We start from the raw sequence: 24,839 nt of genomic DNA on the forward strand, positions 1-24,839 counted from the left end.
ATGGGGGGCGGAGCAATATCCTGGAAGAGGAAAGTCATTAGTGGTGTGCCTCAAGGGTCTGTTTTAGGACCACTGCTGCTTAACCTATATGTTAATGATATCGGGGAAGATTTGGATGGGAATATTCAATTGTTTGCAGATGATACAAAGTTGGGACGAACTATGAGTAGTAGAGTAGATATTGTGGCCTTACAATAAGACTTGAATAGATTGAGTGAATGGGCAGGAATGGGGATACCAGTTCACTGTTGCAAAATGTAAGATTTTGCAACAAAGATTGGGATGTAGAATTTATGCTTGTTGGGAATATATTGTTGGAGATGGCGAAAATAAGAGATCTTAGGGTGATGGTGTACAAGGATAAAATTTAGAGGACATACTTGCCAAAATTGCGAAGTCAACACAACAAATTCTGGCTATCATGCGGAAGACACTGACTTGTAGAAGTAAGGAGATTCTGGTTCCATTGTATAAAGCTCTGATAAGGCCACATATGGACTACTGTGCACAGATTTGGTCACTTAGTTTTCAAAAAGATGGATGTAGAGATGTTGGAGGGTCCAGGGGTGAATGACTAAAATATTTGATGATTTCTGGAATGTTGAATATGAAGAAAGGTTGAGATGATGCAATTTACAGAGTCTAGTGGATAGGAGGAAGAGGGATAATATGATAGAGATATAAAAGTTGGTAAGGGGTTGTATTGTTATAGGATTAACGTTGAAAAAGTTTTTCATAAAATGGTGGGTGATTAAGGGAGAACAAGAGGTCATCCTTGGAAACTGCATAAGGAGGGTGTGAGATGCTGGATTGTTTTGCATGGAGAGTTGTAAATATTGGAATATATTGCTTGAGAATGTGGTATCTGCAGAGAATTTGAATGTGTTTAAGTCATAGTATGATGAGCTGTGTGTATGACAAAAGGGACCTCCTAGATGAGTCTGTGACTCCATGTGGTCATAGGAAAATAACAATATAATAATAATACTGTGAAAGGTGTTGCAGGTATTGATAGATTTAAAGCATTTATTGACAAGCTTTGTCACCTACAGTGTGTTGCCAAAAAATACCGAAGAATTGGAAGTGTGAGCACACATGCTTGATATTGAACTATTAAAAACAGGAAAAAGTTTAAGCACATGATAGGTAATACTGAGTTTTTGGTCTGTTTCAGCTTTTTTTTTTTTAATTTTTTTTTTAATAATTATGAAGTGTTAGTTAATCATTTTCAAGAAGCAAAGAATTATTCAAATAGAGACCAGAAAGAAAGATACACATATGAAGGACTAAAAATTACAAATACAAATTTGATTTAGGTTTAATGTGCAATGTTCTTCAAGAATATTCAAACCTAAATTTGGAATTGCAGGAATGTGAAATAGATCTGTACAGGGCGAATAAAAAACAGAAGTTGTTATACAACTTTTCCATGAACAACCAATAGTTCTGTGATAACAAATATATACTGCTAGAGCTGCTGAAAATCTACAATTTAAAGGTTATCACTTCATGGGACAGATTATAGAAATTATTCTCCAATCGATCCAAAAGTTTTCTACAGAACTTTAAAACAATTAATAGAAAACAGGCTGCTAAACAGTAAAAATACTGACTCAGCATTTTAAATTGAGTACTTGACAAGAAACACTGGTCTGAAGATATTAACTCTCAAGTGGCATTTGGTGACAGCGAAGTTAGAGAAATGTGAATTAAACTTCAGTTAAATGAAAGAGATAGAGTCTGTGGATTTCAGAAATAGCTAACTGAACAGATGGCTTAAAACAAAAATTGAAGCATTTGATGAATGCTCCGAGTACAATACCAACTTCAGCAAGTGAATGTGAATAAAGATTTTCGCAAATGAATCTGATCAGCAGTTCAACCAGATAATCATTGATGACAAAAACAATTTCTTCATTACTATTCATTAAAATCATAGGCCCACAGGTGATATGCTTCAAATCCAGCAACATATGTCGATTCGTTGCTGCTTAGGAAATGTCATTCTGCAACAGACACAAATAGTAAAAATGAAGTCAGCATACTGTGCTGAATGAGAACTCAATAAAAATTTGAAATTATTTTATCAAATTATCACATACATTTCACTTATTTTTATATACTTGTACAATAGATTTAAACTCTGTCATCTATATAATTTCCTGTTTTTATTCTAAAAACATTATCACACTATGAAGTAACAATTAGTTTTCTTTCACATAAATAGTAACAATATCAGTTTCTTAGTTTTGTTTTTCTTTTCAAATCAGTTTAATTTTCAATTTTTTTCTGCTGGCAAAAAATGAGTACAAATAACTAAAAAAAAAAAAAAAAAAAACTGTACGACTTGAATCACTTCTATGGAAAAAAAAAAAAGAAGTCGATATTTTCTGTGCCATTATAAACAAAGAGAGTTAAGCATTTGAAATCAACAAAGCCTCTCAATAAAATCTTTAGGTGTACACACACACACACACACACACATATATATGTATGTATTCACCATCAGCAGCCATCGTCAACTGCTGGATGAAGGCTTTTCCTAGATTACTCCAAAACTGTCTGTCCATGACTCTTCTTTTCCATGTCATTCCTGAAAATCTGATGATATCATCAACACCATGATTTAGGTTGGCGTTATGGCCGTTTTTCTTCTAGTGGAATCCAATCCAGTACTTCTTTTGTCCATCGTTGATCTTGTCTTCGAGCAATATGCCCAGCCCATTGCCACTTCATGTTTCACTCTCCCTATGATGTCAGAGACTTTGGTTTGGCTTCTTATCCACATGTTCCTTTTGTGATCCAGTCTTGTGATACCAAGCATACATATTTCCTTACTAAATTGTGTTGTTCTTAATTTTTGAATTTCCTTTGCATTTAGTGTTCATGTTTCACAGCCATATGTCAATATAAGAAGAATACATTGGTTAAAAACTTTCTTCTTTAGACATAATGGTAGTTGGCTTTTGAATATTTTCCAAATGCTTTTCATTCAAGCATCGTGCGTCTTTTAATTTTGTCCATATTTTGTTCCACTGATATCTGGTCCTAAGTATATGTAATGATCTACTTGTTTAATTTCCGCATTATTGATTTTTATTATTTCTGGTTGGACACAGCTACTGAACATAACTTGGGTCTTCTTTAGGTTTATCTTTAGGCTAGTAGTTTTGCTAGCAATTTGGAGTTCATGGACACGAGTCTGTAATTCATGCACAGTTGAACTATGTCATATGTAAAGCGTAAGTGGCTTAAATATCTTCCATTTATCTTCATCCCTTCCCAATCAAGAAGTTTGAATACTTCATCTAGGCATGCAGTGAATAAATTTGGAGAGATTGTGTCTTATACCTCTCTGCATATCCATAATAGAGATGTTTCCATTGAAATGAAAAATTGATTACTTACATAATCAATAAAACCAAGACATAATGGTAATTGATATTCATTACACCGTTCAATAATCTGCTGTACAACTTGAATATGGTCCATTGTGCTAAAGCCACTTCGAAAGTCTGCCTGTTCGTTTGGTTGTGCTAGGTCTAGTCATACAAAGCCTATGAGATAAGACTTTTGTAAACACTTTGTAAACCACAGATAGTAGACTGATGGGTCAGTAGTTCGTTAAGTCTTCTACCTTACTTTTTTTATATATCAGAATTAGGGTAGCCTTCTTCCATTTTCTTGGTACATCATTTTTCTTCAATCATAAAATAAATAGTTTTGCTAAGAGTTTGTAGAACATTTCTCCACCTGCTTTTAGAAGTTCAGCTATAACTACATCCTCACCTGCATCTTTTCCATTTTGCAAGCTTTGGATGCTCCACATAACTACTTCTGGTAAAGTCTGTGATACTTCAGCTATTTTGTAGTTGTTTTCTTCTTCATTTAATTCATCATCCTGATATAATACTGAGAAAAATTCTTCAATTCTTTTTGCTATAGCATATCTATCTCTGGTTATGGTCCCATCTTGTAGTTTGGCTGCAATTATCTATTTATTGCTGTTTGGCTATTTTGAGACTATGGTTGTTTTCAATTGTTTGTTGTATGAATTTACAATTGAATTTTCTTATTTCTTCTGTAATACATTTTCTGATCGTTTTGCACAATTCAGTGTATTCAATTTTATTCTGTGGGTAGGTTAATTGATTGTTTCATTTCTCTTCATTTCTTCATAAGCTGTTTTGTTTCTTCAGAAATTTTGTCTTGTTTCTGTTCTGTGGTACCAGCTATTTCAAGTGAGCACTGCAAAAGGTTTTGGATCATAATGTCATTACTTTCTGATGGATCAGCACTGTCTATAGATTTAAACATCTTATCTATAATAAGATGTTTAAATCTACTTTAGTTCATGTTAGAATATATCTTTTTTAATGATGAGTTTGTGTACATCTATGTTTTGATTTGACTTTCGAAACATTTTTCTTCTTTCTTTTTGGCAGTTTATTTGGCTTTTACTCCATACCATACAATGGTCACTTCCAATGTTGAAGGTGTTTATAACAGAACAGTCTTGAAAGATGATTTTTTTATGCATAGACTTGGATGATCTTAAGAGTGTATCTTTTTGAGATTTGAATGATATTTGCAATTCGATCAGATAAATTCTATTATGCTGTTCTTCAATTTTTTGTTGATCATGAATCCAACTCCACTGATTATTTTGTTATCTTGGCCTCTATAATACAGTATATCTCGATTTTTTAATTGAAGAATTTCTTCACCATTACGTCTAACTTCACACGGTCCGAGAATGTCCCATTTTAGTTGCTTTAGCTCTTCAGTTAGCCGTGCTTCACTGCTCAGAGTCCTATTTTTTCCCTTCCAATGTGTGTGTGTGTATACATATATATATATATAAGTTCCAAGGTAGGTAGGTAGATATATATATATATATATCACTACACTTAGTGAGTTTTCTTAATTCTGATTGGCTCAAACTAGCTCAATGATGCCACAGACATGGTGACAAATTAGAAAGCATTTATTATTATTATTATTATTCAGGCCTCCATGGAGTCAAAAGATTCATCGTGAGAGGTCCTTTCTAAGAAAAACAAGTCTATCAAGACTCATCAAGGGAGGTCCCTCCTAGAAAACACAAAGTATATCATACCACTCCTTAAATGCATTGACCATTCTCACTCTCACCACTCGATCAGGCAATGCATTCCATGGTTCAACCACCCTCTATGCAAAGAAACCACTCCTCACCCTCTTCCTCACAGTTTCCTTTTGTAACTTCCAGGGACGGCCCCTTGTCTTGACTCCTTCCCGCTGTACAACCAAGCAAAAGAACTCCCCAGTGTCAACCCTGTAACCACCTCTCAACAGTTTAAAAGTCTCAATCATATTACCCCTCCTTCTTCTATCCACCAAACTCAGCAGTCCACACTCCCTCAGCCGATCCTCATAACTAACATTGTACAGTCCTGACACCATCTTTGTTATCTGCCTTTGTACCCTTTCCACAGTTAATTTATCCCCTTCAAATCCTGAGGACCAGATCTGAGAACAGTAATCTAAGTGTGATCTGATCAGAGTCTTATACAACGGAATGATAACCATTTTATCTCTGCAGGTCAGTGTCCTTCTCATTATTGCAGCAATCCTCTGCGTTACCTTCACTACCTTTGCAATATGTCCCCTAAATTTCAGGTTTCTATCAATCATCAAACACAGATCTCTTGTCTCTCCTACTTCCTCCAGTTTAACTAATCCCATTGAGTATGCAGTGTCCCAAACCTCAAGACCTTACATTTTGCTGCATTAAACTGACAACCCCCATTCATTTGCCCATCTATCTAGCCTATTCAAATCCTCTTGAAGGGCTACCACATCTGCACTATTACTAATAACCCTTCCCAGCTTCGCATCATCCGCAAACAACTGAACATCCCCTTGCAATCCACAGACAATGTCATTGATATAAAGGTTAAACAATATAGGTACCAGTACTGAGCCCTGTGGAACCCCACTTGTAACCTTCTGCCTCTTTGATATTGCTTCACCGTACACAACTCTCTGATACCTATCAGACAGCCAATCCTGAATCCAGTTGACCAATCTGACATCCAGACCCATGTGCTGCAACTTGAATATCAGCTTATCATGTGGCACCCTGTCAAATGCCTTTGCTAAGTCTAGGAAAATGGCATATGCCTTTCCCTCATCTAATGCTCTTGTAACTTTATCATAAAAGGCTAGCATATTGCTAAAACAAGAGCACCCCTTCACAAATCCAAGATCTTACTAACTACTGATGACACACAAACTGGCCTATAATTAGACACTTCCAGTCTGCTACCGCCCTTATGCAATGGCACTACCTTACCTTCCTTCCATTCCATGGGCACCTTTCCCGTAGCCACACTTTCATTGAAAAGCTAGGTCAAGGGCACTGTCAGTTCCTTAGCACATTCTCTCAAAACTCGTGGTGAAATACCATCCAGTCCCACAGCTGTACTAACATCCAAAGTACTCAGTATGTGGAACACACTCTCTTCCTGCATCTCTAAATCTCGAACCTGCTCTATCCCTCTAGTATTCAAATTGACTCCTCCAGGATGAAATACTGAAATAAAGTGTTCATTGAACAATTCCACTATGTCCTCTGCATCAGTCACTCTATTCCCATTTTTATCCCACAATGTCATTCTTCCACAGTCATTTCTCCTCCTACTGGCCACATAGCTAAAAGATTCCCTAAGATTTTCCTTGGATCTAAGGGCCAATCTTTTCTCATATTCCAGTTTCACCTGCCTTACCATACTAGTCACTCTTCTAGCCTGTGTCTTATATTCTTCATGCATCTTCTCTTCACCTGTCTCCTTATATTTCTTCCATAGCCTCTTTTTTGCATGTAGTTTAATCCTGTTTAATACTGTTTGTCATCCACTTTACTCCAAATTGTGTCCTCTTCTTCACTCAGAATACAGCTTACCATTGCTGCTAAAAATATTCCTTCACAATTTCCCAAGCACTAATGATATCCCGGCCTTCCAATTCCTTCCTCCACGAAACTTCCCGAAGTTGACATCTAAGACTATTATAATCACCTGCTTTATAATTCCATATACGTTCCAGTCTCTTTAAGACTCCTGCCTGCATGTCTATTCATTTTCCAAGTCAAAACCATATGGTCATTCTCTCCAACTGGTGGGAGAGAGGTCATCTCAGTTATTATCAGCTCTTCTGATGCTATAATCAAATCCAAAACTCTTGTTCCCTCTGTTACATGTTGCCTAAGACGTTTGTCCCTCAAAAATTCTAGAAATTCCATTCCCTTATTGTTACATGCATCTTCCTTTCCCCAATCTATACTGCTGTAGTTAAAATCTCCCATAACAATCATTCTTCTTGCACTTGCCACGTTCAACTGTCTCAACATCTCCTGGTCGCCACCCTTTGTGCTCCTTGGTCTGTAGCAACACCCCACTAAATATCCTGTCTTGCCGACCTCCACCTCACACCATATGCTTTCATTTCAAAATCATTAGTGTCATTTAGGCAGATTTCAGAATCAATAGAAAGAAATTACATATTTTGAGAAAATTTTTAAAGAAATCTGTAATATATCTTTCTCATCTTTCTAAGTTTTAACATCCACTCTTAATGGTTCAAATTATGCATATATATCTTACTATTGCCTCCCTTGATGAGTAGTCTTGATTCAAGGAGATGTTTGTATAATATCATCACTGGGGTAGAAAATAAGCCTATTACCTCTATGGGAAATTGGCTTATTTCTATTTCAAGTTATTATAAAAAATAAATAAATAAATAATACTAATAACAAATAAATGAAAAATTCATATTATTGCACGTGCAGCCCTGGAAATGGCTGGTTTGTATCTATAGCACTAGGTCACCTGAAGAAAAATTTCTGAGTGATTCTAATGGTGAACTTTCTTCAGTCATCTTCTCGGTAATTTGATTTGTGGCACAGGCAAGGAATTTTAACTCCTCAAAACTCAGATTTTTAACTCCAGATCTCAAGAAAATCACCAGTACTCACTCTTACAGGAATAATATGAGTTTAGGATTTAGGGCCATGAGATGGTAGTTGCCTGCTCTCTCTTTTGAAAAGCTTCAATTTATTTATAGTTGAGGCTAGTTATCAGTAAATGCTTGAAGGATGGAGATTAGCTGCTTCTTAAGTTAAGGATAAGGAGCTCCACCTACTCCCTTTAAGGAATAAAAGGAATTAGAGGATTTATTTAATTCAAATAACATAAAACACATTACAGTGTCACACAGCTGATTACTTTATGTCTGAAAGCCCTCTTTAAATATTTTTATAATACTTGCACATTCTGTTCTCTTATTGACTGTATTCCATTATGAAAAAAATCATAATCAACACAATGGATTGTAATGACTGGCATCCCACCATGCACGAAAAAAATAAAACAAAACACACACACACACACACACACACACACACACACACACACACACACACACACACACACACACACACACAGAGATTTACAACATAAAATGTGTCACAGAATTGACATTACATAAATAAAACAAACAATAAAACATCTATATGATGTCCAGCTCCAAACACACCGAACTAACTTCTCATCATCTTCCTTCATTCCCTCCACCTCTATTTTTTGGAACAATCTCCCCTATACTGTTTTTCCCACTGAGGACAACCTTCTATTCTTCAAGAAACATAAATAGGCTACATTTTCCTCTTTAATTACCTGCCCACACATGACACTGCGGCATTATAAGTCTTGTAACCTTTCATGTGTGGGGTCATCATTAGAAAAAATTAATAAATAATAATAATAATAATAAAAAATTCAACTTCGTCTTCTGATTTTTACCAGTTAACTAAAAATTCTCACTTGTCAGAGCACAAGAGAGCATTTTTTAAGCTGAGTTGCTGGTTGATTATGGGTTTATTGGCAAAAGGACAGCAAAAATCATACTGCATCAAGCTAAATGTTACAGCAGTACTCCAGGTAATAATAAACAGTAACAAAGAGATAAATTAGTAAATAACATGTTATGTACAAAAAACAAATTTTAAAACATTAAGTAAACCAGTATCCACATATAAATAGAATATAAAAAATAAAAAAATATATATCAGCTAACGCCTTTTTATTCCCGTATATACAGGGAGTAGGCAAGGCCATTTTTAGACCTATCTAACTTTTTGGAGACTGAGTGGGCAGTTCAATCTCCACTGGTACCCAATCAGAGATAGCTGACCCAAGGCTATCACTAATTAAGCAGCACACAGTGAATAGACAGCTCTACAGGTGCTGCCATCTCGTGGTCCCTAACCCTAATACTCGTATTCAATGTCTGGAACAATGTGGGTTCTACAGTCGATTTTCTTGAGTTTATGGGACGAAAAACCAGAGTTTCCAGGAGAATAAACCCGCTTGCCCGTGCCAGAGATCGACTAACTCGGGAACCAATTAAAAAAAGGCTTAGAAAAATTTCCTCTTGTCGCTGACTAGACTCAAAACCAAGTCTTCCTTCGTGCGGCCAAGCGCCATGGTGTGCAAACATCACATCCACTGAGCTACACAGGCTGGTCACCATGGGAGAAGCAGACACAACCCTCCCACAACGGGTGAGGCCTTCACTAGGGAGAATATATAATCAAATTTGTTTATATAAATTAATTCTTTTTAAAAAGGTTAGAAGTTCATGCAATTTGTCCAAGTTGGATATGATCTGTGGGTGCACGGGGAATGTAGTAAAAAATTCATTCATTTCTCAAGTGAAGTGCTGATGTTGCACCAAAACAGGGCGAATGGTGAGACTGTTTGTTTGCCCATAAGTGGAACATGGAACATAAGCCCTCAATAACATGAATGTGTAAGATAACTGTAACCTATACAGAATTAGCAAGAACAACTTCCTCTCTTCTGCTTCTACATTGACTAGACTGCCATTGTTTAATTTCATGCTGTTTATTTGTCAGTGCTTCCTGCCAAGATCGCTGCTATTGGGTTAATAACTTTGATCTTATAAACTATCCAGAGTCATAGCCTGTATAGGGGACTATCAGCTGATCTCCCAGCTGCATTTTTGGTCTCAATTCAATGTGGCTGAGATTCCAGCACAATTGAATAACAAAATTAAGGACCTCAAATTTGTACAAAAGTTGTAACACCTCACAAAGCACTGGATGTGGATTGTACATGTGACACAAGATCACCTGCACAGAACTCGCATTTTTCAAGCTTTCAGTATAGTAAATACATATCATGAAGGTACCAAATATTCTGGAGGATACTGAAAAAGCTTAGTAATGGAAGAAATTAATGGAATTAGAAGTGATAAAGGTGACATAAACTGAACATGAAGGTATTCTGTATATCTGTAATAATAACTGAGATAAGCAATGACAGAACAATAGTAGAAAACATACTAGAGGAGAACAACTGAGAATTACACAAATACTTACGGTAAAAAATGGCAACAGATATCTGATATGTGGAAAGGCATCTGGATAGGGGAGTAATCAACCTAAAATACAAAGATATGAAAAGTTTTCGAGAGATCACAGAGGCATGAACAGATGGCATAGATTTGGTATGAAGGTCAACAATAACAAAACAATGGCTATGAAAATTGGCCAAAGCATTGAAAATATCAACTGCATCATGAATGGAGAACCTATAGAATAAATAAATAAACCATTTCAGCTACTACTTAGGCACAATTTATAGTGAACACGATAAATTAAATATGGAAATAGACAACAGAATCAATAAAGCTGGTATGGTAGGAAGTCAACTGAATAAATTTATATAAAATAAGAGAGAAATTAGTCAAAACACTAAATTAGCTGTATGCAAGACAGTGATCAGATCAATTTTAACTTATGGATCTGAGAGATGGGTTAGAAATAAAACACTTGACCACAGATATGCAAGTCCTGAAAAAGATTAGAGGCATGAACAGATGGCATCAGTGGCAATATCATATTTAAAATGAGGATATTAGGAAAGAACTTGACATTGTTAGCATCCAGGAATGCGTTAGCAGAGCTAATCTCAGATGGTATTGTCACTTAAACAGAATGGGAGAGGAAAGATTAGCAAAACAAGTTCTCTGACAAGTTGCAGGAAAAAGACCGAGAGGAAGACCAAGATATAGGTGAATTGATACAGTAAAAGGTGTCTCAGAAGACAGAAATGTAAGATCTGATAATGTTCAAGTCTTGACAGGTAACAGATTGATTTGGAGGAAAATTGTAGATAGGAAGTTAGTAATCATATAAGTTTTTCATGTAGTACTATCATATCCTGTACACCCCTTGAGGATACATATCAGGAATTTGATGATGATGATAACATATATAATTTAAGTGAAGTAAATTAAAATAAAAAAAAGCAAAATCCAATTGCAGTACTCAGCGTATCACTGTGCACTGGGTTTTTGAATGAACCTCACATAGAGATGAGATACATTTAAGAATAATGCAAGCCACATACATTGTGACACATCATGTGTTATTTTTTCATTGAAAAAGCACAGATTATAGAAAAATAGGTACCGACTGACTATTAACTAAAAACATTTAAGTTTTATTTTTCTTATTAAACTTTGGTTGTAAAATATATATATATATATATATATATATATATATATCAAAAAAGAATTAATATAATAATTCCAGAAATGTAACACAACTGTAATATTTCTAGAACTATTAAATTATTTTATTATATTCATTATATTAATATACAACAAACACTGGAAAAGTGGATAGTATATGAACTCTTCAACCATAGGCTGTGCATTGAATCCCATACAGGCATGAATGTTTGTCCTGGTAAGAAAGAGTTACACCATCCACTTTACTGGATGCCTGAATGGCTTGAAAAAGTTGTATATTTGTCTCTAAAGCAAGGTTTCTAGATTACCTAACCAAAAGCTCCTCACCCCCACAGTGCTAACAAATGAAGGATTAATAATCTTTTATGAATGATTTAATATTATTATTATAATTATTATATGGGCAATCTCCGTGGTGTCCAAAGTCTCATCATGGGAGACCCAATCTATTCACACAATCAATCATACCTCTTCTTAAACCAATTAACAAATAAAGCACTCACAACTGACTCTGGCAACCCATTCCACTCATTCACAACTCTCCAAGCAAAAAACCTAGTCCTCACACCCCTACTAACCACACCTTTATTAAACTTCCATAGATGACCCCTTGTTCTAGCCCCTCTAGCCAAGTGCTGAAACATTTCCCCTTAATCAATCCAATCCCTTTAAGCAACTTAGATGTTTCTATCATATCCCCTCTTTTTGATTTATCAACCAACTTCTGCAATCCGTACATCTTCAATCATCCCTCATAGGGAACATTCCACAGGCCACTCACCTCTGAATCCTCTCCACTGCTCCCTCATCCCCAAGAAACCCTTGGGACCAGACTTGAGCAGAGTAATCAGATGTGAACATATTAAGGCTTTATAAAGAGGAATAACACTTCCTTATCTCTACTTGTTAATGTGTTCTTCAATAGCCAAGTAATCTTATGGGCTACCTTAGCACTATGTCCTCTAAACGTTAACTCTTTGTCTACCAGCGCCACCCCTAAATCTCTAGCTTCATCTATTTCCAAGAGTACAGTGCCATTAATGTGATACATAACTTGTATTCCATTTATTCCAAAATGCATAATTTTACATTTCTCGACAGTAAATTGACATCCATTACCTTTTGCCCATACTGACAGCCAATTTAAATCGTCCTGCAAGCTCTCTACATCACCTTGATTAATTATTGTAACCATAGATAACCATAGCCGGCTTGATTGGCCTATCCACTCTCCAGCCAAAACGCTGCAGGTTCGAATCCAAGCATGGGCATGAATGTTTGTGATTGTATTGTGAAAATACTAGTGGTGGTTGTCAGCAGTAGATGGCATTGGTGTAGATAATGAAGATAGTTGTGGTTGGTGAAGTGGTGAAGATGGAGAGTTGTAGAGTAGGTACCCTCCCTATGAGTCGTTGGACTCCATGGAGGTGTTACATAATAATAATAATATTAGTCTACCTAATTTCGCATCATCAACAAACAACCGAATATTTCCTTTCAGGTTATTTCCTATATCATGAATGATATACAAATTAAACAGCAATAGTCCCAGCACTGAACCTTGCATGCACCACTATTCAGCTGTATTCATCTCAATTTTGTCCCTTCATACACCACTTTTCAATATCTGTCCAGCAGCCACACCTCTTATCCACTTAACGAGTGTCATATCCATCCCCATTTGTTCTAATTTGTGTAACAGAGTTCCATGTGGTGTTCTGTCCAATGCCTTTGCAAAATCATCATGTAGCCATTTCTTTTATCCAACTCAGCTGTTACTGTATTATAAAAAGTAAGTAAATTACTAAAGCATGACCGACCTTTCACAAAGCCATGCTGACCCTCATACAGTATCATATTTTTATCTACCCATTCTTGAACTTTCTTTTTTTTTACCAATTTTTCTAGTACTTTAACAACCACGCCTGAGATATTGATTGGTATATAATTTGCTAGTGCAGTCTTAGAACCTCCCTTATGCAAAGGAATTATTTTGGCCTCTTTCCACTCCCTTGGAACTCTACCAGAGCCGAGACTTAAATTAAAGAGCCTAGTCAAAGGCATTGTCAGTTCTCTTGAACGTTCTCGCAAAACTATAACCAATATCAAATCTAATCCCAAGTTTCCATGTTAGTGTGTCAAATAGGTTAAAGCAGCAACTTCACTAGGATGATATACCCTTGCAAAGTGGTCACTTAGCAACTCAACTATTTTATCCACTTCTGTCTCCTCGTGACCATCATCACTCATTAAGGTTAATCTTCCATAGTCATTCTTCCTCTTACTTGCCACATAACAAAAGAACTCTTTTGGATTTCCTTTGGCCTGCTCAGCTAGATTCTGCTCATAATCTGATTTTTGCCTTCCTTGCCTGAGCCTTCCTCTTGTACTGTTCATGAGTTTGCTGGTCACCTTTCTCTTTATATACCCTCCAGAGCATCTTCTTCTTCTGAAGCTCATGCTTAATGATATTACTCATCCATCTAACTCCTACTCAATTAACCCTCCTTACCCTAGGTATACAATTTAATACTGCTTCCGCTTTCTTCCTTCAAGTTATGGACTGGAAGGAAGAAAAAGCACATGTCAGGAAGGAAATAGAATTTATACACCTGCTGAGAGATAATTATTTAAGTCAGCATGTGATGGAAGGAACTATGGGTGGGAAAGTACTGGACCTGGTCACAGGATCAGAAGAGCTATCCATAACCAAGGTGACAACATTGCCTCTAATTGGTAAGATTGACCATGTAGTCTTTACTTGGGTGATTGTAAAACATGAGGAATATTCTATCAAGAAATGGTATTTGTGGAACTACCCCTTCTCGCTTGCCTCCAACCTAATTGCGTAACTTTTCCTGAATTTCCACTTCAGCATGCTCAGTGAACAAAGCTCTCTCAAGACACCTAACACCAAAACCATTTAGATGCAGCCCATTAGCATTGTACAAATCCTTCTTTCCATTTGAGACCACAGATCCACAAATTCTACATCATTCATTTTGCACAATCTACGTACAGACTCACTGGCTATCAATGCCCTCCTCCTTCTCAGTTTGCCTCTATCATAGTGTGGTAGGAGACTTACAATCTTCACCTTCTCACTCTTCAAATAATATATAAATAAATAAATTCTTCAACTGTCTGTGAAAGCAGCATTTCCTTTTCATTTTAAAGCCTTAACATTCTTTTATGATATAAGAAAAACTGTATTACTCCCATCTCCCTTATAAACAATTTCTGCATGTTGCACTGCAGAAGGGGAACTTAGAAACAGTGAGGATAAGTTGCCCTCCTGTGTTTAATGAAACAAAACATAAGTCCGGATTTGATACGTCTGCCATGCTGCTGATATAAAGATATTTCAATCCTTAGCATCAAATACAAGGTGTATATTATTTATTTCTGCCCATTAAACAAGGGCAGTACCGCAGTCATTGTTATCACGATACTTCCATTCTCCATGATGGCTATTAAAATCACCAATCCATACTGTTGGATGTTGATAAGTGGGTTGGTTATTTGGGATCAGCTATGAGACCAGTACAATATCTTAATTTCCTATGTTCTTCCCTGTTTGCCTGTTTTGTAGGATGAGGAAACCAACAGTTCTTGGAGTTAAAACCCCATACCACAGCAATATCAGAGGGTTCCTATCCCAGAAGATTTGAACCAAGATCTAACCAAAGATAACTGATCTAAGGATGATTACATTAACATAAATTCAAACAATATTGTGCACATTTTAATATTGTAGAACATTTTATTACTGCTGTAATTTTACAAATATATCTGAACACACAGCTCGAATCCTACATTATTTCATTTCAGCGAGGTCTGGTATTGACGCATCAGCACACAGACGCATATAATTCTGTTATTACGAAAAATTCCTCATGTTCCATTCCTTATTACGTTTTAAAAATAACACCGAATTCGCGCGAAACTCGAGATGAATGGAACCATATTGTTATCTTTGGAAAAGTTATGGCGAATGGATTGTTCAGTTGGGCAGTACAGTGTCTGTACAATGAATCCACTGTCAATTGTGACAGAAAGAATCCATAGCATTTCGGGTGAACCGTGGGAAATTATGACATTACGTGACTAAAGGGTGCTGAATTTTTCTAATATGCAAGCTCTTTTATATATTTTTATGTGTTATAAAACTTAAAAGTATTCTAAATACAGAGTCGACTTCCTACCTGCCGAGTTGCCTGTACAAGAGACTTAATCTTTCTGGTGAACTCCATAAACTTTTTTTTTTTTTGAGTTATTTCGCCTAAGAAATTTAAATTTATTTATTGCTTTATTTTACATCAAACACATATGTTTGGTTCGAATTTGGTGTGATTACCATTCTTACACCATGCACGAATTGTAACCTATGTGTATTCAATATATTCATATATGTGGATGCGTGTGTGGTTAAAACCATAGAATAAAACTATTGGCGCAACATTATCCCATTTTACAAACAATTATAACGACAATATTACATTATACGCGAAGAAACGTAAACAACTAAACCATGCTTCTTAAAGTTTATAAAGGCTAAAAATTTTCAACCGCACGTCAAAATCACGCAAACACAAATTTATGTACAGCGCCATCTGTTATGTATATTCTAAAGCAAATAAAGCAGCACGCCCAAAGCAGCAGCATTCGACCATAAGAAATGAAATGCTAGATTAACAAGATTTAAAATGCAGTTCATGGAATTTATACAGAGAAGTGCTTCCTGTAGATCAAAAAAATTTTGTTACTTGTAGGAGTGCTGAAATTCAGCCCTGTTTTAGTATTATTTCTTGTGAGTATTATTCCTTCTTTCTTTTCGTCTTGCTTTTTCCCCTAATGCTATTAGAGTACTCGAGGGCTAGGGGTGAATCTTTCCTATTTTGCTATTTCATTTCGTCTTATGTTGTCCCTCAAAGTCAGGCTCTGCAACAGGCCAGTTCGGGTGACCTAAAGTTGCATCATCATGCTGGCCTGGTTGGCCGAGTGGTTAACGTATCCGCTCGCCAGCCAAAAGGCTGCGAGTTCGAATCCGCTCGATTCGAACCCGCGACGCAAACACAAACACAAACACAAAAACAACAATCACAAACATCCACATCCGTGGATATGGATGTTTGTGATTGTCTGTGAAAATACTAGTGGTGGTGGTCAGCGGTAGATGGCGTTGGTGTAAATGATGAAGATGGTCACGATTGGTAGAGTGGTGGAGATAGAGAGTGGTAGAGTAGGTGCCCTCCGATAAATCTTTGGACTCCCTAGAAGTGTTACGTAATAATAATACTATTATTATACCGAAGGTTCTATCATACATCAGGGGTTCACTTTAGTGAGTAAAAGAGTGGCAGACCTGAGGTACCTGATGTTGGCAATGCCTACTCGAGGGCTAGGGATGAATCTTTCCTATTTTGATATTTCATTTCGTTTTATGCTGTCTCCCAAAGTCAGGCTCTGCGACAGGACGGTTGGGGTGACCCAAAGTTGCATCATAATGCATCAAACCCAACAAGACGTTAACGGTGCAGCTAGGGCTACCCCACAAGCGACGCGCCCGAACTTCGCCCGATAAAGGGCGACAAGTGGACAAGGGCTACCTGCTCAAGGCCGGCGCAGGCCAAAGACGCTAGGCCATATCTCCCGATTTGCAACTATTAACATTGGAACTCTGACTGGACGAAGCAGCGAATTGGCTAATACACTCAAACACAGATATGTTGACGTCGCTTGCATCCAAGAAACAAAACGAAAAGGAACAAAAACCCTTCACAATGGTGACGGAAATAAGATCCTAAACTATGGAACAACAACTAGGACATTTTTCAAAACAGGTCTGATGGTAGGAGACCTTCCATGGAAGGTCTCCTACCACCTAGAAGGTCTCCTGCCATAGGGAGCCTCCTATGGAAACTGAGCTATAGCGTAGTTAAAAAGGGTGTTAGAATTAAATTTTTTGCTTGGAGAATAGTAAATAAGTCAGATAAATTGCTAAAGTCTATTGTGGGAACCATGACTGTGAATCAGTTAAAAGCAAAGTATGAGGGATACTGAGCAAATGTTGGATATATTTTGTCATGCTGTTTAGGGCCTCCCTCGACGAGTCTTGGAATAACCCGTAATAATAATAATAACATTTGGATCACATGGCTAAAACAATAAACCACCCAATTCAACTAACTCACAAAAATCGCGATCACGATGTTTCCTCAGCATTCTAATAACGAACATGCAGATCACGCTAACCACAAGAGATTTTTTCCAAGTGGGAAGAAGACAACACCACATGGCGAACCGAATACGGAGAGGACCAATAATTCTTCAGTGCACTTATAACGTTAACGAGTTAGGAATATTGCAAGAATATTTGAAGTATTATTAGCATTATCTGGTATTTTGAAAGACGTGCGAAAAATGTAAGATGTAACATATACGAGGGTGGTCTGAAAGGTTCTCAGCCTCAATCATAGATGGGAACACTATCAGCAAGATTCTTTTTTTAAATTGTTGATACATCTATTATAAGCATCCATGTGAAATAACAAGTGATTCGATCAAGTAGTTTTTTTATACAGCTGTCGGAAGCCAAATTGTTGTCTTTATCCCTTGAAATGAATAAATTTGAGTATCGTACGGTTGTAAAATTCTTTGTAAAAGAAGGTTTAACGCCAAAAGAAATTAATTCAAAGTTCAAAAAATCTTATGGGCACTCTTCTCCTTTGTTTTCGAGAATTAAAAATGGGCTGCAGAGTTTAAACGTGGCCGTACAAGCCTTGAAGGTAATCCACGTGAAATACGTCCAAAAAGTGTAACAACACCCGCGGTTTTTTGAAATCATTGATCAAGTGCACGATATGGTATTCGATGATCGGTGAGTCAAAGTGTGTGAAATTGCTGAGACTACAGGCATTTCAAAAGAACGTGTAGGATATATTTTGCAAGAAAAATTGCAAATGAAAAAGCTTTGCGCAAGATGGGTGCCGCGCTCGCTCACAGCAGATCAAAAACGCACTCGCATGAAAATCTCTGAACAGTTTTGGAGTGATTTATCAAGAATAGAACTGATTTGGCGTCGATTTATTACTATTGATGAGACTTGGATTCAACATTACACACCAGAATCCAAACAGCAGTCAGAACAGTGGACAGAAGCCAAAGAAGACAAATTTGGTTCCATCAGCAGGAAAGGTCATGGCGTCGGTATTTTGGGGATGCTAAAGGCATTTTGTTTATTAATTATCTTGAAAAGGGTAAAACAATAACCGAGGAATATTATTCCGATCTTTTAACCAGACTAGATAAAAAATTTGTGACAAAAGACCCTGTGTGCAGAATAAAAAAAAACATCTTTCCTCAGGGCAATGTACCTGGCCACAAAGGTAGTTTGGCAATAGAAAAATTAAGGGATCTGCACTATGAATTGTTGGTTCATCCACCCTATTCCCCAGATTTGGCTCCCTCTGACTTCTATATCTTCCCAAAATTAGAACTCTTCCTCGCTAGTCAGCGTTTTTCTTCGAATTAAGAGGTGATTGCAGCTGTAGTGGAGCATTTTGCAGATCTTAATGAGAACCATTACAGGGACGGGATAATGGCGCTGTAGCATCGTTGGAATAAATGTATTAGTCTTAAGGGAGATTATGTTGAAAAATAAAAATAATTTTGAAATTATAAATTCGTTTATTCATTGTTAGTCCGTGAAATTTTCAGATAATCCTCGTATCTAATAATGTCAATGTGTTTGATCAGTTCAGTTGGAAAATATATATAGTCTGGAATATTGCATTAAAAGCTCCAATCATGATGACATTGCTGTTATGAAAGGTGAAAGGGAAACTTTCTCGCAGAAGAGCGAGAAGGTCAGCAAATGAAGTTGTTCGAATGGGATGGGAGATGGTTTACAAACCAGAAAATTAAACGCAGAATTTTAAGACATTGTATATGAAATCGAGTACATTATTTATTAAGTGTGAATCTCTCCTATGAAAATCTAATGGGTACACTAATATTAATACCCTAGTAAGATAGGGATTGGAAATTCTGTAAACTACATATATTGTACTTTTTACTCTCATATGGCTTTCAATCAGTACAAAGTTGGTCTCGCCTTGGATGATGAAATTTATGTTGCACCCAAATCTGGGATATCCAAACAAAATCCCCTGTTCCAAAGTACATTTTGTTGGTTTTCAAAATGGATATGTATGTTATACACTTAACCTATTAGACTAGAATAAAACACAATAGCACACAGTTAACGTGCATAATAATGTGGCGTTATAATCTTGCACCTAACCATAATTTCAGAAACAACAACACCTTCAAATACATTTGTCAGAACAGTTCCGGCAAATTTATTCGTTATAATTAAATTAGAATACATACTCCTAGAGCATCACCATTAGTTTCAGTTCGGTATAATCTCTATCTGAGAGTATACTCTGTCTGAGGAATCATCATTCCAAAGCCATACTTTTTTCTGAAAAAAAGAATTGTTAGGTTTCTCCATGATTTTCTTGTTGTCTGACTTAATTCTGAAAACATCATTCCTATTGCAGGATGAATTCCAGCATCACCATCAGGTTCAGCCCAGTATACGCTCTGTGTTAGAGTCAACACTCTGTCTCAGGAACCACAGCTTCATACCTGCACTCTTTTTCAAAAAGAAGAATTGTTAGGTTAGTACATGATTTCCTTGTCTGACTTAATTCGGATAACATCATTCACATTGTTGGATGGAATAAATTAGGAGAAAATGAATGATATTGAAATGGCTCTGTCTCAGAACGTCAAACATAGTTTTAGATAACTTCAATTTTTACAAAGTAAAGTGGTGTGAGCCTGTGTAGCTCAGTGGATGTGGCGTTTGCACACCACGGCGCTTGGCTGCGCGAAGGAAGACTTGGTTTCGAGTCTAGTCGGCGATTAGAGGAAATTTTTATAAGCCTTTTTTCGACCCGTTCCCGAGTTAGTCGATCTCTGGCACGGGCAAGCGGGTTTTTCGTCCCGTAAACTCAAGAAAATCGACCGTAGAACCCACATTATTTCAGACGTTAAATATATTGTGTTAGGGTTAGGGACCACGAGATGGCGGCACATTTGAGTCGTCTCTCTTCACAGTGTACCGCTTAATTATTGATAGCCTTGGGCCATCTATCTCTGATTGGATACCAGTGGAGATTGAACTGCCCACTCAGTCTCCAAAGTTAGACAGGGCTAAATGGCCTCACCTACTCCCCGTACGGGAATAAAAAGGCGTTAGCTGATTTGAGCTGAAGTTGTGTTATTACACCAGAAACAAGACTCCCTACGACCTAGTAGTGCCTACAAATCCGAGAGAAAGCCTTCCTTCTGATGGGTTGCGAATGACATGTCTGAAATCCTGCATTCGTTTGTTCGTTACTACACTGAACTGTTTCTAAGTTTTTTTTATCCTTCAAACAAAACTGTTTTATTTATGTCGTGCCCTTTTTTATTCACTTTTGATTTAAATTTTGCTTCAATATTACAAAAAATGAAAACCAAAAATTTAAACTTCAAGAAATAGAATCTTTTGAAGATTTCAAAAAAAAAAAATTACTGAATATTCAAAACTTATTGAGTATGGTAGATTTAAAAAAATAATAATAATAAATAAATAAACTATTGTTTGCCTTATATAGATGGGGGTGTTGTCTTAAACGTGCTGTCTTTTGCATGCATTGCTTTCTTGTTCCAAGAACAGCAAATCTGATTTGCTGATACACTAGTGGCTAAAATTGTGGAAACCTTTTGGAAAAAGTGTATTTCTGAGGTTGAATGGTTCATAACACCACTTTTTTTTTGAGTAATACCATAAAATTATGTATATCAATGGAAAGATAATTTAATCAAGAATGTAATGTAACGTTTATGAAGGATATTTTTTTAGAAGAGCAGTTATAGAGAAGAAAAGTGAAACACATAGAAAAAATTAGAATTCTTCATTCTTCAAGAAATAGAATCTTCAAAAGATTCTATTTCTTGAAGTTTAAATTTTTTTGTTTTCATTTTTTGTAATATTGAAGCAAAATTTAAATCAATTCTCACAATGTGAGTTAATACTTAGTTTGGTAACATTTAGCGTTAATTACGGCCTTACAACGCCTTCCCATGGAATGAACCAAGTTTTTTAGTTCTGCAGCTATTATAATGTTAAACCAAGATTGAATTATTTCTTCCATTAATTGGGTTTTATTGCTGGGTTGCTTCTGACTTACAAGTTTCTTTAGTCGGGTCCATAGATTTTCGTTTGGGTTAAGGTCTGGGCTATTCGCATTCCACTAAAGCAGTGGAATATGATTATCATGAAACCACTTTTTGTACACAGCAGCAACATCACATGGAGCTGAATCCTGTTGAAATATAAATGCTTCATTATCTTGGAAAAAAATCACGTGCAGAAGGCTTCAGTTTGGGCTCAAGTATTTCATTTATGTATTTTGGGGAATTTATATTCCCATTAATCAAGCAAATTCTGCCCACACCTTTTGATGTCATACAACCCCAGATCATAACACTAAGTGGGTGTTTGACGGTAGGTGTAATGTAATCAGAATGCAAATCTTCTCCGATTCTTCTCCTTATGTATTTTATGCCATCACTACTAAACAGGAAGATTTTGGTCTCATCACTCCAAATAAAACTATCCTATTGTTTCTCTGTCCAGTTAACATGGGTTTTAGCCCAGTTTTACATTTTCAACCTTTGTTTGAGATATAAAAATGGCTTTTTCATGGAATTCTAGCATTTAGACCAAATTCCTGCTGTCTGCGACGAATAGTCCTTGTACTCAACTTCACATTGTATTGTACCATTTCATCTTGTATACGCCCAGATGATTTTCTTCTGTCACGTAGACACAGTCTCTCATTTCTTCTATCATCATTTGCTGTTGTGTACCTTTTCTTGCCTTTACCAATCTGGTTTTGTAGTGACTGAGTCTCCTTATACCTCTTCAAAAATTTAGAAATGCCACCTTCGGTTAAGTTTCCGTCAATTTTTCTTCATATCTGTAGCCTTGTTCACTTAATAGTGCTATTTTACATCGCTTTCTGGGTGACCAGTCAACTCTTTGCGCCATTTCTTTAATTTTATTACGTTTTACAAGCTCACTAAATGAAAGAACACAAACAAAAAAAACCAACCAACTTGATAGCAATCACATAACACACACTGAAAAATGTCCTCCTCTCAGCTCCAATATATGACATCAATAGCTGAATCCTACTCTGACCTTATTGGCTCATTGCCAAAACAAGATGACACCTGATTGTCTCTGATTGGTTTTTTTTTTCTGGTTATTTGGCTATATCTTTTCATAGATTACAGATAATTGAACAAAGTTTGCTGCATTACATTCTTGATTAAATTACCTTTTCATGGTATATACTTTTATGTTATTACATCAAAAAAATTGTGTTATGAGTCATCGAACCTCAAAAATACACTTTTTTCAAAAGGTTTCCACAATTTTGGCCACTAGTGTAGATCGTTATTGTAGCCTGATGGTGGGACCTAGATTTAATCAACCACAAGCATTTAGCAAACAGATGTTGCAGCAGTGAGATCGACTAACATTGACGTTTAAAGTATTCACATTCTAATAACTAGAATATCAGCATAATAGACATCAATTTTAAGCCTAAACATAGCAATCATGAACTCTGTATTTGTTTCGGATGAAAAATATCTTCAGTCACTATTACTCCTGCATGAGTCTCTTTAACTTAGTTTACCATAATACGCAATTCGTGAGTGGTCTTAATAATTTATATAAAACTGTTGTTCTAAACATCCTCTCTTTTCCTTCGAACTAAGGAGAAGAGAGGATGTTTAGATATAATTTATGGTCATATATGAGCACTCATCTTTACTATACAAGAATGAAAGTGATGGAAACTAACCGGTTTCCGCATCCCCTTTTTTTCTGGATAACTATTTGTTGTCTCACACAGGGGAAGGGAGAACATTTAATCCCAGTGAGATTGTGTTCAGGAAGATAGCATAGCAAAATGACTTCCTTCACTTCACTGTAGAAATGAAATGAATGAAGACAGTGAGCAAGGTTAAGAAAAATAGGAAAAATTAATATTGTCAATATCATTCCTGACAGGACCACTCTACAAAGAACAAGATTCCATCAGGGAAGTAGATCGAACAAAACAAGACTACAACGGACACCTGACCACAGGAAATGGTCCTCATCTTGTGATCGTAAATCGTAACGTCTGAAAGAGAGCAGGTTCTATGGTATATGTTTAGCCTGTGTGATTAAACATCCCAGTCTTCGGAAGGGGAAACTCTCCTTTGACTAACTCATTAAATGGCACCAGAAAAACTTTATTTATAATAATATGCGGTTTCGTGCACAAGTTATATTAGGACGTAACTCAATTAAACTGTATAACATTGCCATTGGGCAAGCATATTTTTGCAGTTTTTCAAAATAAATGACCTTAAAATTTTAGTTTTCTTTTTGTTGAATGTTATTGGTGAAAGTAGCATTTGCGAGCTATGTTAATGGTATATAATATAATATAATCTGTGTTTTTAATGTTATGAAATATATTATTTATTATTTAAAATTATAAATGAACATTTATAAATATATGTAGTAATGATACAGCGTAACTATTCGTAGAATTAATGAATAGTGGTTTTTGTGGCCTTGACCAACGTCAGTAGAAAATAGCGGATTATTCAGAGTATGTCCAAACCCTTGCCTCTACCATCTTGTTAATAATTATTTATATGAAATAGGTTTATTATTATTTTTTACATAATATGTACAACTCCTTTATTCAGAATTACATAACATTTTAGTGGGATGCTCTCATAACTTATTTCAACTATAAAACAGCGCTTCTGATTCCTCTCTTGATTTTGTATATTTTAGATTATTAAATATACAAAATATTCAGAAAAATATGCAAAGTTATTTACATGCTTTCCGTGATTGGTGAAGTGTACAATTTAAGTTGTTTTAAAATATAAACACATTGTCATTCTTCTTTGTTTTGAGACATCTTGTAACTAGTTAGAAGCAATATATGAAAAATTAAATAAAAGACAACATAATTACAGCTGGAGATCTTAATTCCATAATAGGAATGAAAAAAATTAGTAATGTAGAAAACGTTGGAGAATCATCATTAAACAAAACTGGAAAACAACTCATTGATTATATAATGCATTCTATCGGTCCT

General features: G+C 36.1%; 1 protein-coding gene across 1 annotated transcript in view; it reads right to left on the reverse strand.

The window, feature by feature from the left end:
- The window catches only part of Vps50 (vacuolar protein sorting 50), a 664,618-nt gene extending 648,562 nt beyond the window's left edge, over positions 1 to 16,056 (reverse strand). The window contains exon 1 of the mRNA XM_090411754.1: positions 15,810 to 16,056. Coding sequence (XP_090267880.1) covers positions 15,810 to 15,857 — 48 coding nt within the window. The 5' untranslated portion in view covers positions 15,858 to 16,056. The remainder of the gene's footprint in view (positions 1 to 15,809) is intronic.
- Positions 16,057 to 24,839: the final 8,783 nt, after the last annotated feature.

Source organism: Typopeltis vanoorti, chromosome 22, assembly GCF_054136105.1.
Source record: "Typopeltis vanoorti isolate ZY-2024b chromosome 22, IOZ_Tvanoo_1.0, whole genome shotgun sequence".
Lineage (NCBI taxonomy): Eukaryota > Metazoa > Arthropoda > Arachnida > Uropygi > Thelyphonidae > Typopeltis > Typopeltis vanoorti.